At 44.0% G+C, this 14,609-nt stretch overlaps 2 protein-coding genes across 2 annotated transcripts; both read left to right on the top strand.

Moving 5' to 3' along the window:
- The first annotated feature begins 4,959 nt into the window (after window positions 1-4,959).
- LOC124461185 lies at window positions 4,960-13,972 on the top strand. The gene is made up of 2 exons (XM_047012739.1): window positions 4,960-5,179; window positions 12,999-13,972. Exon 2 carries the CDS (start codon window positions 13,033-13,035, stop codon window positions 13,897-13,899), a length of 867 nt encoding a protein of 288 aa, XP_046868695.1. The 5' UTR covers window positions 4,960-5,179; window positions 12,999-13,032; the 3' UTR covers window positions 13,900-13,972.
- LOC124461186 lies at window positions 7,721-12,889 on the top strand. Its single transcript, XM_047012741.1, has 3 exons — window positions 7,721-7,898; window positions 8,841-10,448; window positions 10,929-12,889. The coding sequence occupies exons 1-3, from the start codon at window positions 7,721-7,723 to the stop codon at window positions 12,887-12,889; spliced, it is 3,747 nt and encodes a 1,248-aa protein (XP_046868697.1).
- Window positions 13,973-14,609: the final 637 nt, after the last annotated feature.

The raw sequence follows: 14,609 nt of genomic DNA, 5'->3' as shown, positions 1-14,609 counted from the left end.
ATGCGCTAGTTGCTCTACTAAAGGCCACGTAAAGCGTTCGTCTAATGTTTCTTTGTATATGCACTGCGACTTTGCTATATGTGGCGGCCTGGCTTTTATTATAGCCAGCCTCAGCAGGGACAACTGGAAATTGCTTCCGATCGATTGAGGCATGATCGTCCACTTTGGAAAACCCGAGATATTTCTATTGCTTTGATCAATCTGAATAATTTGCCCAGTCGCACCATTTACAGGACCGTCACTTGAATCGACATTTACAGTAACTATGCGCTTTGCCTGTGTTTTTAAATGTAAGGAGTAGGGAAGACCTTGAGTTTTAGACTGCTTCATACTTTGCGCTTGCCTTAATCTATTTTGCTTATTAGTGTCGTTAGTTATTTGTCGCTTTAATAATTGCAGTTGAAAAAAATTCCTCAGTATTTATTTGGGCAAGTTTCCTAGTATTATAGTTACTGACTTCACCGTTTAAGCAAATTAAGTGTATGGCATCGGAAGGAACGTCATTTGAGAAGACAACTCTTTGTTTAAAGAGCTCAATGTCTGATTCTGTCATATTGGCTTCGGACATATTATTTAATGCAACAGCAAAATCGCGATCCCCGCGCTGCCGCATTATTTCTGTAAGCTCGAAAAATTTGAAATTATCACACAGGTTTGTTCCAGCTAGAACACTGTATGGATTGGACGACCTTTTAGAAAAGATCCAACTGTCTCCAACTGGTGACAGCTGTTTTAAGTCTCCTTTTTTAATACTTGGCGGAATCTTTGATCTAAGTATGATAGCATTTTAGCTCGACCAATGAAATTTCATCAATTATAATAAGTTGGAGGTCAATCAGTTCGCAATCCATAGTATTAAATGCATCGTGTCCCAGTTGTCTTAAGGACCCATATGATTGGTTGATAGGTAAAAAGAATAGGGAATGAAGCGTTTTATCCTCCAATACCAAAATCAGCGTTTCCAGTAGGGGCGCATAGAAGAACTTTTACAGAGTCGGTGGCACCAGGTAATTTAGCCGCTCGCCAAGTTACTGATTGGTAAATTGTAGAAATCGATCGACTTTTACCAACCCCAGCACGGCCATCTACATACCCATAGAATATTTTCTTGGTCGGCACCTTCTGCATGACATGAACATAGTACTCACTTTACTTAAAGTTAGGCGAGCGTACAAAAGAATAAAGATTACTATTTGATTCTAAAGGAGGTATCTTAATTACACATATTAATTCCGCTTTCTCCTTCTGCTTTGATTTCAATATTTTCATCCTGCAACAGATTTAAATTTCTATCAACATTGGGTACAGCTAGAGCCCTGAACTCATCATTTAGATTCTAGAAATTGGCTAGCTGATACTTTTTCAGAATTATTTTCTCCTTCGGTATTTTGTTGCAATTCCGCAAGAACGGCTTTCAAGTCTAGGACATCGAACACATCATATTTTAATTTGTTTTCCTTGATCAGGGTGTTGTAAACCCGGAATGTATGTTCTTTGTCATTTCTAATGAGTTCAGTCTGCTCACATCGCCAAGGCAAGAAAAGCATTAGGTGCTCTCTGAAATAGTCGGCTGGTGAAGTATTCAAGCTAAAGCGCCGCCATCGACAGATTTTTGGCTTTAAGCGCAGCTTGATTTGGACGTGCTTCAGTTCTTTCTTCATCGCCACCGACTTCTTTAACTTCTTCGTAATTTTCATTTTCTGCTGCCCGTTTTGTTGATTCTTTGAAATCGTAAAAGGCTGCATAGTCTGTCAAGGATATTTGAGTCAAGCAGACGTGTCTCTAAGCATATCGGTCAATCAAACTGGGCACATAGATTTCAGTCGAGTCATCGGGAAGTTCCTCCAGCATTCTTCTAAATTTTACCACCCGAACTCGTTTATCTGGCTGGGATGAATTAATAAAAATTTCTGCACTGTCTGCCTCAGATATATGCAACCCCATTGTACGCAGCTTCCTGTGCTGATATTTCTGTCCCATTTATGAATTTGTTACCGAGATGTTGCAGCTTTCTTTTAACAGAGATATTTCCGTGACTTATGTCAGCCATGGCTTCATGAAGCAATTGAAAGATGCCGCTGTTTGATTTGTTTACGTAGTTTATTATATAACTACAACAGGCATAGGCGTCTAGGATAAATTGAATATCCATGTTTGCGCGGTGTAGCCCCAAAATATCTCTCTTATAAGCATTTAGCAAGCTTATACTCCTGATATGTGGTATCAAGGTCGGCCAAAAATTTCTCAAAATCATTAAATCTAATGGCTTCTTGCTCTGTGCTGAGCATTCGGTATTCCTAAATTTTTTGAAAAGGTTTTTATATTGATCGATAATTGACTCTTCATCTTCTAATGGAAACAATATTTCAGTTTGAGGCATTAGTGGGTACGGCATATTAAACCGACAAAATTCTTGACCCCCAAGTTCCCTTAGACATGATGCACTGTGTCTGTGGCGCTGGAACCAAATCATTTCATGTAGCTCAGGATCGTCTTCATTTGTGGTGGTAAATTTATCGATAAAATTCACCATCTGTTCAATATTAGTGGAAACGCCATTGTTTATTTTTGGTGGTCTAGTAAACTAGTACATGCCATAGGAGTGGCGTGACCCTCAGTGTTGGAACTCTATTCTGCAATAATAGTGCGACCTTTTAAATTCTTCGAATTGTCAGATTTAAATTGTTATGTCAATTCTCGCAGTCTCTTATAAAAATATCTAGGACATGTAACTGGGAACTCAGAACTTGAAATGTTTGCCGCTTCCTCCTTATTAATAATATTGTTATCCAAAAGTTTCATTACCAATAGTTCAGTCCTTTTGGTTTCAGCAGCAGATAATGTTATAAAAATATAGGCAATCCAAAGTGTCTAATCATGCGCAAACTTTTAGGAATTTGATATCCATCGTCATGCTGAACTAAACTATCCACATATAAATCATCACGCATATTTGCTGCTATTACATTTGGACCAGCTTTTTTTCTTAGACAAATGGATATCGAATTCTCAATTCGCTCAAGCTCGTATCGCTTGTACATATAAAGAACTTTGGGGACTCTAGCGTAACGGCGATCGTAATAATGGATTTGGGAACGAGCTTTTCGGACAAACATATGTAGTTTTGGCTTTGAAAATCTGGGCACATGAAATTTTAGGAAAGGACAATACTTCTGCGTGTTCGTCCAATGTTAAGTCCACTCGACAACGGCCTTCACCGGGAGCCAATGCCATACGGCTAGTAATTGCGTTCTGCTCTAGTGCATTGTTGTCCAACAAAGTCTCGTGTCAACCCGGATTTAGATTTTCTTCTTCATCTACATTGGAACATTTAAATTATCTAAAAGGGAAAAAGAAGTTGATCGACAACTGACCTATCGGCTACGTCTGCAACATAAGGAACGACTACGTCTATATTTTTCCCGGCATTGTTAAATTGAGGAAGCCAATCTACAGACACAGTAATGCCATGTTTTCTCCAAAGATCGGTATTTACTAAAAACTGTACAGCATTTAAAATGTTGGCAGGACGGATGGTTTCTGTCATAAAATTGTGGTTACACTCGAGCTTGCGTTTTAAGTGGATTTGGATAGTATGGGTATTGTCATATGTGCGAGGAAGGGCTGTAACAATATCAGGATATGGGACGATTTACCACAGCACCTCCAACGCCGCATTGACTCTCATAGCAGAGGGACATAATTCGCATGAAAGGAATTCTCGGCGAAACAAAGCGCTCTTCAGCGCATTTAAATCTTGGAGGCATTCAGGAATATCGGAAAATTGAAAACCATTACCAAGACAAATGGCGGGAATTTCGCCATAAGAAACGGCTTTGTGGCATTTTAAGCAAAATAAATATTTTTCGGACGGACAAGGGATTTTAGCTGACAGAAAAAATGCGTTGCCTACATCTAAATTTGGAAACTTAAGTGATATAGATAATTTGTGCAAACCATGGACCTTGTGTGGGACCTATGACCCCCCTCATATGCAGCATTCCGATGGTCCTTGCTTGATTTTCCTTTTGTGTACTGTAATTGCGGATCCTCTTCTTTGCTGGCGTTCTCTTGCTCTGGCTTCATACCGTTCTTCTTGCGATTGTTCTGATCTTGGTGCAATATTCCTTTGTGATTGCCTCCCAGATGCCTCCAATCGAATTTGAGAATTTTCTCTGAATGTAATTAGGCGCCCCTCTGCCATTCCCGAATTTGTTGATCTCGCTTAGCGATGTCCGTCTGTGCTTCGCTCTTGTTCCTCGGCAGCGTAGCCTGGATCCTGACGAGCTTGTCGATGCGTTTCGGTGTTCCGAGCCTGTTTGGCTAAGCTGTACTCCGGATCCAAGCGAGCTTGACTATGTCCAGCCGTCTGGATTTTTTGTTATGCAGGACTATATTCCGGATCGAGACAAGATTGGCGACGCGATTCCGTATTTCGAAGGCGTTGTGCAAGACTCACTCGCAGGCTGCGACGCCTTTCAGAATGATTCTGAGCGTCGAAATGCGGTTCGATTGCCTGCTGTTCTACATTGGCTCGACGGACAGCAACCATGTATTGAGCATGGCGATTATACATTTCAGGAGTGTTAGGCTGATAATGGGCACGACTTTGGTTCCGCGGTGCCCGTCGCCGAGTGTCTTGTAATGAGGAAGATCCGCTTCGCATATTAAAGGCTAAACAACGATTAAAAACAATAATAATAATAGAATATAATTTGAACTAACTAATATAACTTTGAACTAACTAACTTTTTAAAATTTTGTTACCAATATTTTTTTCTTTTTATTAAACACTTGTATTCACTTCTTGTTTATGCCCAACCGGGCAACACAAGGGTTAAAGGAGGCGGAAGCTTTCACCTCGCGCCGCTCTCCCGATGGTGCCCATCGCTCTCCCCACGAAAGAACTCCCCACACTTCGCTCCAAGCGGGGCTTGGTGCCCTGCTCTTAATTAAGCTAGTTTTAGTGTCAAACTTACAAGTGAATAAAAAAGAACATTGAAGTGAGATTGCTGCAGTGCCCAATTTCTTGAAGGAAGACATTTTAAGGAAAAAATTCATTTAGCTGCCTACTTAGGAAATTCAACCCCCCTACGAATACATTTGGTCCTTCGAGCCGGATACTAAGATCCTCTCGAACCACTAGCATCGGTGGAATTTCATCCATATTTCAAGCTAAGTAATTTTTTTGCAAATTATAGGTATATGAGTACATGTACATGCCTCCAGCATCCGTACCCATACTCACATACATATAATTGTTGCCATTGATTCTCCTAATCCAAGTAAAAATTACTTTCGCGCAAATTTTTCCTCCTCAAAGGAGAGAAAATTTTGGTCCCCAAATTTTCATACATATATATGTGTCCAGTACATAAGGCGCCATATTGGTTCGCCCACTTCAAGTTTTTTCCTCGCACTTTGGCATATATAGGCCAAGTATATAAGGCGCCATATTTTATTTGCCTATTTCCAATATATATTTTTTCGCAATTTCAAAAAAATATTAACACATATGTATGTATGCAGTGAATCAAACCTACGAAAAAAGTGATCTCCTACATATAAGATATATATGTATATGCAAGCAGAGTGTGTGAATGTGACAAAAATTACAAACATATCCAGTGCTACATTAAATCCAAAAATAAAGGTTTTGTGCAAATACAGTCCACTCCTGGGAAAAGTGTGCGCGCAGTGAAAGGTGGTTTTCAACGAAGAGAAGAAAATTTTCAATACAAATAATAAAGATTTTTAAAAAAAAAAAAACGAAAGTGAACCACCCTCTCACATATAAAAGCCACACTTAGACATTTCTGGTGACCAGACACCCTATAAAGTTGGGGGCATATCGGTTAGACACAGCAAAAGAAATCATATTAAAAAAAAAAAAAAAAAACATTAATTTATATAAAGAAATCCGATCCATTCACACCTCTGCATATCGCCATTCCATATTTTCATATTTAAAAAAAAAGAAAAAAGAGAAAAAGAAATTTTTAAATACATATATATATACTCCAACATTTTACATATCCATACACATACATATATATACATATTTTTCCATACATAAAATTTTACATATATATATACATATCCATACACATACATATATATACATATTTTTCCATACATAAAATTTTACATATATATATTCATATCCATATACATATACATATTTTTTCCATACATAAAATTTTACATATTGATTCCCATATACATATCCATACATACATACATTCCACAAAATTTCTAATTTTTTCGCACACAAATATATTTTTCCACCACCGCGAACAAATCCCGCTATCCCTTGCAGCCTATATACATACATACATACGAGCATACATAAGTACCGCTTAACTGCAGTATACCAGCACAGCTGCAAGCTCATGTGCCAAAGACCGGCACAAAGCAAACGACCAAAAGTAGCTGTGCTGTATACCCTAGGTTGGCAGGCACTTTGTGGGGTATATAGGTTGAAGGGTCACGTTGAGGAAAAAATCGAATAATATTTAATTGGTAAAAATTTGTGTTCCGCGTTTTTGTTTATTCTATTCCCACGCGTTCCAAGTCGTATTTTTTGGAGTTATATTTCAATTCCAAAATATTCCCACGTGCTCCAAGTCGTATTTTTGGAGTTACATTTCAAGTCCAAAATATTCCCACGTATTCCAAGTCGTATTTTTGGAGTTACATTTCAAGTCCAAAATATTCCCACGTGTTCCAAGTCGTATTTTTGGAGTTATATTTCAATTCCAAAGTATTCCCACGTATTCCAAGTCGTATTTTTGGAGTTACATTTCAAGTCCAAAATATTCCCACGTGTTCCAAGTCGTATTTTTTTGGAGTTATATTTCAATTCCAAAGTATTCCCACGTGTTCCAAGTCGTATCTTTGGAGTTAGATTCCAATTCCAAAGTGTTTCCAAGCGTTTCAAGTCGTATCTTTGGTTCTATTGCAATTCCAAAGTATTCCCACACGTTCCAAGTCGCATCTTTGGAGTTATATTGCAATTCCAAAGTATTCCCACACGTTCCAAGTCGTATCTTTGGAGTTAGATTCCAATTACAAAGTGTTTCCAAGCGTTTCAAGTCTTATCTTTGGTTCGATTTCAATTCCAAAGTGTTTCCACCCGCTCCAAGTCGCATCTTTGTAGTTATATTTGAATTCCAAGGTGTTCCAAGCCGTTCCTAGGGTTTTTTGGCAGTGTTCCAAGTCATTCCAAACGTACCAGCTCGTTTTCTGGTTTTTTTTTCAATCTATTTCAAGGCGTTTCAAAGCCGTTCTTCAAGTGGTTTGGTAGTGTTCCAGTTTTTCCCAAACGTTCCAGTTCGTCTTTTTGGCTAATTTTCAAGCCGTGCCAAGCCAGCTCACCACTTTATAACCGCCACTCTCTGGGGTTATGAGCACGAGCCCGTCAAAAGACGAGAAAGCAGCTGAGAACACTGCAGCCCCGAGCAAATCCTCAATTGCTGCTCCAGGTCAGCGCCAGAGGAGTACCAGCCCTACTACTCCTCCTTCCCGAGCATTTCAGACCCTCTCTAGTCCACTAACTCTCAAGTCCGCACCATCGAGCACGACCTTTCAGCAAGCCACGTCAGAGCCACGACGAGCAAGCCAAAAAGAGGTCAAATCATTGGTACCACTTCCACAGATTTTGGTAACCGCCCCAAGAGTCACTCGGTCCGAGACCAAAAGGGTTTTAGCTGCTTCCACCATGGCTTTGAAGAAGTTTGGTTCCATTTGCGATAAACTAAGTCAGTTTGAAGTCGACAACCACGTCACGTCACTGTCCGAGGTCAGCGTATTTACGCTCCAAGTCCGTCGTGATCGAGTTCAAGCGTTGTGGGAGAAGGTCGAGCAGGAATATGAGAAATGCGAGGCACTCATAGATGGTAAAGACGATAACTCTGAAGATTTAGCCATCCAAGCTAAATATGACAAATGCTATCAAGTTTACGAGCGATGCACGGCTCGATTAAACGAGCTTATCCATGAAAGGTCTGCTCCGACTCCTCCGAACCGTCATGCGCCTACCTCTGCACCAGCAGAACGAGGCTGTCGATTGCCACCCATTGACACAGAAGTCTTTACGGGAGATTATTTAAAATGGCCCACGTTCCGTGACTTGTTTACAGCCATCTACATAAGCGATTCGCGAATTTCCCCTGTTGAAAAGCTGTACCATCTCCTAGCGAAAACGAGGGGTGAAGCCAACCTCATTGTAGCAAAATTCCCGCTTACAAATGATGGTTTTGAAACGGCATGGAATGCACTTAAACAGCGTTTCGAAAATAAGCGACTTATCGTGAACAGCCAATTCCGAGCACTTCTTGACCTGCCTCAAATTTCCCATGAGTCCGGAAAAGCATTACAGGATCATCAGAATGCTCTGCAGGCATCCATTCGCGCTTTTGAGCACTGTGGCCTGCCAGTAACCACTTGGGGAGGCATGTTCGTATTTTTCTGTTCCATCAAATTGCCAAAGAATACCCTTTCATTATGGGAGCAATCTCTGGGAGACAAGACTGCCATTCCAGAGTGGCAAATGATGGACGATTTCCTCACTGAGCGGTTCCGTACGCTCGAAGCGGTGGAAAATACAACTGCAATGGCTATTTCGGTTCCCACATCGAAACCTCCACGAAATCCGATTCCAGCCACCCGAAAGGCTAATACATTTGAAGCCAAGGTGACCACCAAACCAAAATCCTGTGATCTCTGTATGAAGGAGAATCACCCGGTGCGTCGATGTCCCCGCTTCCTTCAGATGACGGTGCCAGAGAGGGTGGCATACATAAAGAAAAAGTCCCTTTGTCTGAACTGTTTCGCAAGAGGACATCAAGTAAAAGATTGTCCGAGTCAGCACAATTGCTTCACGTGCAAGGGGCGTCACAATACGCTCTTGCACAAGGACGCCCGACCGGAGAATAATCCAACGTCGGTCCCAGCTCAGCCCAGTTCGCACAATATTGTCCGGACTTACTTTACCTCTGAGGCAAGGTCCTCACGAGATAAGTTGCTAGGTACAGCGATCGTGGACCTTTGGCACAAGGGCACTACTTATGCTTCACGGGCGCTATTAGACCCGGCTTCTGAAGCCAATTTCATATCCGAAAGAATGTTCCGACTCATGAAGTTACCATTCCAAACTGTCAGGGCCGAAGTGACAGGCATTAACGGAAAGGTCAATAGAACCTTGAAGGTCTGTCACATAAGCATTCGGTCATCGCATGGACCTCCAGTCCAGATCGAGATAGAAGCGTTTGTCTTGTCCCAAGTTGCTGATGATTTGCCGTCATGTACGATAGCCCAAGCCACACTGGAAGGAATGCCCAATATTCCTCTAGCCGACCCCTCCTTCAGATTAAAGGCAAAGATCGATCTACTCCTTGGCATTGATGTAATACCAGCGGTGACTCTTTCCGGCATCCAGACCGAAGTGTGCGGATCTTTAATGGCTCAAGAGACGAGATTCGGTTGGGTCATTTCAGGCCCGTTGCAAGGGGTCCCCGTCAGTTCATGTGCCGCGTTCACCACGAGGGTCGCAGTTAGCAGAGAGGAGGGACTTGAAACTCTTCTCACAAGGTTTTGGGAGGTGGAGGATCTACCGGGCAAACCGGTAGAAGATTCTGACTCTGTTTGCGAGGTCAATTTCCAGAAGACCACAAGAAGAGATGTTGCGGGGAGATATACGGTCTCACTTCCGTTTCGAGATCCAACCAACATCAACCTTGGTCATTCCAGACCAGGGGCATTGGCTCAGTTCCTAAAAAACGAAAGCCGACTCCTTAAAAATATTCCGGCAAAAACTGAGTATGACGCCGTCATCCAAGAATATTTGGACTTGGGCCACATGCGTCAGGTTCCATTTGACGGCACTAATAACAATTTTTATTTGCCACACCATGCGGTTTTCAAGCCCGACAGCACCACAACAAAGGTACGGGTAGTTTTTAACGCCTCTAGCAAGTCCACCAACGGAGTAAGTCTCAACGACATACTTTACCCTGGTCCGGTACTTCAGTCCGATCTCACTACTCAGATTCTCAAGTGGCGTTTTTTCCGAGTAGTTTTCAATGCCGACATCACAAAAATGTACCGCCAAATTATGGTCGATCAAATCCACACGCCATTTCAGAGGATCCTGTTCCGAAATAAAGAGGGGCAACTTGGTGATTACGAGCTGAATACCGTCACGTTTGGCATTAACTGTGCTCCGTTCTTAGCCATCCGAGTACTTCAGCAACTCGCAAGTGATGTACAATCCAAATTTCCTTTGGCTAGCGATATTATCAAGTCCTATATGTATGTCGATGATGTCCTGGCAGGGGCTCATAATGAAACAACGGCAATCGCAATGGTCAATGAACTTCAAGACGCTCTTGGTTCAGCTGGCTTTCCCTTGCGCAAGTGGACATCGAATGTGAAGAGCGTGCTCAGTTGTATTCCAAAGAGTCATTTACTGAATGCTGATTTCCTCGACATCGAAGAGGCCAGCACAGCGAAAACACTGGGAATCCGATGGAAAGCGACTACGGATGAGTTTTATTTTGTCATCTCACCCCAAGATGTCAAGTCAGCTTATACTAAGCGAGAAGTCCTCGGGCAGATCGCCAAGCTATTCGATCCCGCTGGCTGGCTGGCTCCCTTTGTGATTCAAGCCAAGGTGTTTATGCAAGAGCTCTGGTTACAAGAGCTAGGGTGGGATGATCAATTGCCCAGTGAACTCCATCACAGGTGGCAGGATTTTACAAAGAGCTACTCCTTCCTTGACCAGATCCGAATTCCACGATGGGTTCTTCATGACCCAAATTCCGACATCCAATTCCATTGTTTTTGCGATGCGTCACAGCGGGCTTATGGTGCCGCAATTTACGTGCGCGTTAGCAATGACCAAGGCATATCATGCTGCCTTCTTGCAGCGAAATCTAGAGTCGCCCCGGTTAAAACGGTTTCATTGCCCCGCCTTGAATTATGCGGAGCTACACTTTTAGCGGAACTGGCAGCTGCAGTTCTTCCGCAACTTCCAGTTGATAATGCGGAGGCTTTTTATTGGTCAGATTCCACCGTCGTACTGTCGTGGTTAAATAAGCCACCCTGCACATGGACAACGTTTGTCGCAAATCGGGTAGCAAAGATTGTGACGGCAACAAATGACGCCCCATGGAATCACGTTCGTTCAGAGGACAACCCAGCAGATCTCCCTAGCCGCGGCCTGAGTGCGCAGGAATTGGTACACAAGGATTTGTGGTGGCACGGCCCACCATGGCTACGGGAACCACAAGAGTCCTGGCAGCGAGCGACACCACTCCCACTAGACACTGCCTTGGAGAAGCGGGTAGTGAAGGTCCACGTCGCGATCGCTAAGCCAGCCAACGAGATATTATCTCGTTTTTCCAATCTGGCACGTGCCTTACGAGTGATAGCATATGTGATCCGTTTCGGCAGAAGGTGTCGTAAACTGCCAAACGATTACTCCGGGGAGGTGACCTCTAGCGAGATCAATCAAGTACTCCAGGCGTTGATCCGAGTCACTCAGCGTGATTACTTTCCGACGGAACATCGGTGTCTACAGCAGAAGAAATCTCTGCCCACGTCTAGCACCATTCTCAATTTGAATCCTTTCATTGACGCATCAGGTGTGATCCGAGCATGTGGGCGCGTGCAACAAGCAGCGGCCCTTAGTTACGATGAGCGTAACCCCATTCTGTTGCCAGTAGTAAGACCGTTGTCCCGGCTGTTGGTGCTTTTCACGCATCAGATCTCTCTCCATGGGGGCAGCCAACTGGTAGTCCGTCTCATCCGACAGAGATACTGGATTCCAAGACTGCGGAATCTAGTAAAATCGGTGGTCAATTCATGCAAAGTCTGTGTGATTTATAAAAGAAGGCTGCAATCACAGCTAATGGGCACCCTTCCGGCCCAGCGAACTACTTTCGCACGTCCTTTCACGACCACCGGTATAGATTTTGCAGGTCCTTTCGACATCAAGAGTTTCACCGGCCGCGCTTGCCGCATATCAAAGGGATATGTGTGTGTCTTTGTTTGCTTTTCCACCAAAGCCATTCACCTTGAGGCAACTTCGGATTTGAGTACCGAAGCATTTCTGGCAGCATTCGCTCGCTTTGTATCGAGGCGAGGGTGTCCCCAGCAAGTGCAGTCCGACAACGGGAAAAACTTCGTAGGTGCATCCAGAGTGCTTGAAAAAGATTTCCTAAATGCTACCCAGCAGAAAATATTATCCCACTACAGCCATCAGAATCTGTCCTGGCATTTCATCCCTCCCGGGGCACCACACATGGGAGGGTTGTGGGAGGCTGGAGTTAAGAGTTTTAAAACTCTGTTCTACAAGGCCACTTCCAACCAAAGGTATACTTTTGAAGAGTTCTCTACGCTGCTGGCTAAGGTAGAGGCGTGTTTGAACTCGCGGCCGATTTCTCCTATGTCTGAAGACCCCACCGACTCTTTAGCTTTGACCCCAGGCCATTTCCTAGTTGGCGGTCCATTGCTATCCGTGACGGAACCTGAAATCAAGGATCAGGTACCGTCTATCATTAACCGGTGGCAGCGTCTGAAGGCCGTGAGTCAGCATTTCTGCACCCGATGGAAAGACGAGTATCTGAAGGAGCTACATAAGCGCAATAAGTGGCGATTCCCTTCTAAAAATCTTGAAGTGGGCGATCTGGTGGTACTCAAAGACGACAATCTTCCATTTAATGAATGGCGTCTCGGGCGAATCCACCAGACACACCCTGGCAGTGACGGCAATGTCCGCGTCGTCGAACTGCTTACCGCTCGCGGTATTGTGAAGCGTCCCGTCGCAAAGTTGATCTTTCTTCCTCCAGAAGAAAGAATTCAAACCCATTACGTAAAACTACAGTAGCGTCCAGCACTTGGTCCTTCCTCCCAAGGAAGAAGGGCCGAGCTGCCAGTAGTAATATGTGTTTTATCGTCCTACATTAATCCGCTTTCTTCATTATTTGTCCCGGCAGCTTCCTGATATTCGTCAACCTAGATCCCGTTTCCATGGCTCCGAGACCGCGTTCAGTACAGGCATCGAAAGAGGAGCGCAGATGTTCGCGAGGAACTGAGTCCTTCCGTTGCCGAGTCTGTCGCGGAATCCATCCTCTGAAGCGATGCCGTCGCTTCCTGCGGCTGAACGTGGAGAAGAGGATGAGGGCAGTGCTGGCGAATAAGTACTGCGCCAATTGCCTGGCCCACCAACATTCCGGAGGAAGCTGCTTAAGCGGTGATAAGTGCCGAATCTGTGAGGAGGATCACCACACGCTGCTTCACTTCCATGAACAGCCACGTCGACGCACTCCAAGCTCCGTCGTACGCCGAGTCACCCCCGAGTCCTCCAGACGAAGGGTCGCGCCAACGCCAGCCTCCGATCCGAAACTGACCTTGACCACACTGCTGCAGCACCGCAATCCGCATCTGATGCCCACGGCGATGGTGCGCATTGAGACGGAGGGAAAAACCTTCGACGTGAAGGCCCTGGTGGACCCTTGTTCTGCGGTATCGTCGATGGCGACGTCATTGGCCACGGCCTTCAAGTTGACAGCCGTCAATATAGGGGCAGAGAAAGCGGTGGCAGCAGTGATCCGGTCCCCAATCAGTGAAGGATGGCGATTGGAGGCGATCCTGAAGGTGGTCGATGGCTTGTGCTGCCGCACTCCAAGCGCTCCGGTGGACCCACAGATCGCCAAAAAGTTTGAGGGCATCGTCCTGGCGGATGAGACGTTCTACCGACCGTCGTCAGTGTCTCTGGTCCTGGGCGCGGATGTGATCACGGAGGTCATGCTAGAAGGGAGTCTACCTGGGGTTGGCGGGCGGCCGATTGCGATGCGCACAGTTTTTGGCTGGACCCTGTCCGGAGCGTGCCATTAAACTGCCTGGGTCTTGCACTCCTGCAAGGGGGGGAGCATGTTTATGCCCAACCGGGCAACACAAGGGTTAAAGGAGGCGGAAGCTTTCACCTCGCGCCGCTCTCCCGATGGTGCCCATCGCTCTCCCCACGAAAGAACTCCCCACACTTCGCTCCAAGCGGGGCTTGGTGCCCTGCTCTTAATTAAGCTAGTTTTAGTGTCAAACTTACAAGTGAATAAAAAAGAACATTGAAGTGAGATTGCTGCAGTGCCCAATTTCTTGAAGGAAGACATTTTAAGGAAAAAATTCATTTAGCTGCCTACTTAGGAAATTCAACCCCCCTACGAATACACTTCTTATCAAATATAGTTTTTATCCTCTTTATATTACATAGGCTTTTTATTCACTTTACATATAAGTTTCATTCACTTTATATTACATACGTTTTATTCGCTTTGTATTGACAACATTTGTTGTTCACTTTATATTAGAAGTACCTTGTTCACTATTTCATCCACATTAGATAGAGACTATTTGGTGTTGCACGCTCTATTTTTTAAGATTGACTAAACCGCAAAATAAAATATGCAATGATAATATAGCATTGTCTTCAGGGTAATAAGTTTTATACCTTTTACCTATTGTGGGTATCGAAATTTTTAATCATGCACGTGCACTTTTGCGCATCGGGTAATTTTTTGCATAAATACTGACCAATTATTCGAAAGTAT

The sequence above is a fragment of the Drosophila willistoni genome, unplaced genomic scaffold (genome assembly GCF_018902025.1).
Source record: "Drosophila willistoni isolate 14030-0811.24 unplaced genomic scaffold, UCI_dwil_1.1 Seg251, whole genome shotgun sequence".
NCBI lineage: Eukaryota > Metazoa > Arthropoda > Insecta > Diptera > Drosophilidae > Drosophila > Drosophila willistoni.
Note: the sequence above shows the minus strand (reverse complement) of the source record. Positions and strands in the feature narration are given on the sequence as shown.

Excerpts from the sequence above, each read along its gene's own strand:
- LOC124461186 (XM_047012741.1), top strand. The coding sequence starts at position 7,721 with ATGGCTTTGAAGAAGTTTGGTTCCATTTGCGATAAACTAAGTCAGTTT. Across the intron at positions 7,899-8,840 it reads ATGCGAGGCACTCATAGATG|GACATCAAGTAAAAGATTGT; the intron begins GTAAAGACGATA and ends GTTTCGCAAGAG. Across the intron at positions 10,449-10,928 it reads TGTGAAGAGCGTGCTCAGTT|CGAAATCTAGAGTCGCCCCG; the intron begins GTATTCCAAAGA and ends GCCTTCTTGCAG.
- LOC124461185 (XM_047012739.1), top strand. The coding sequence starts at position 13,033 with ATGGCTCCGAGACCGCGTTCAGTACAGGCATCGAAAGAGGAGCGCAGA.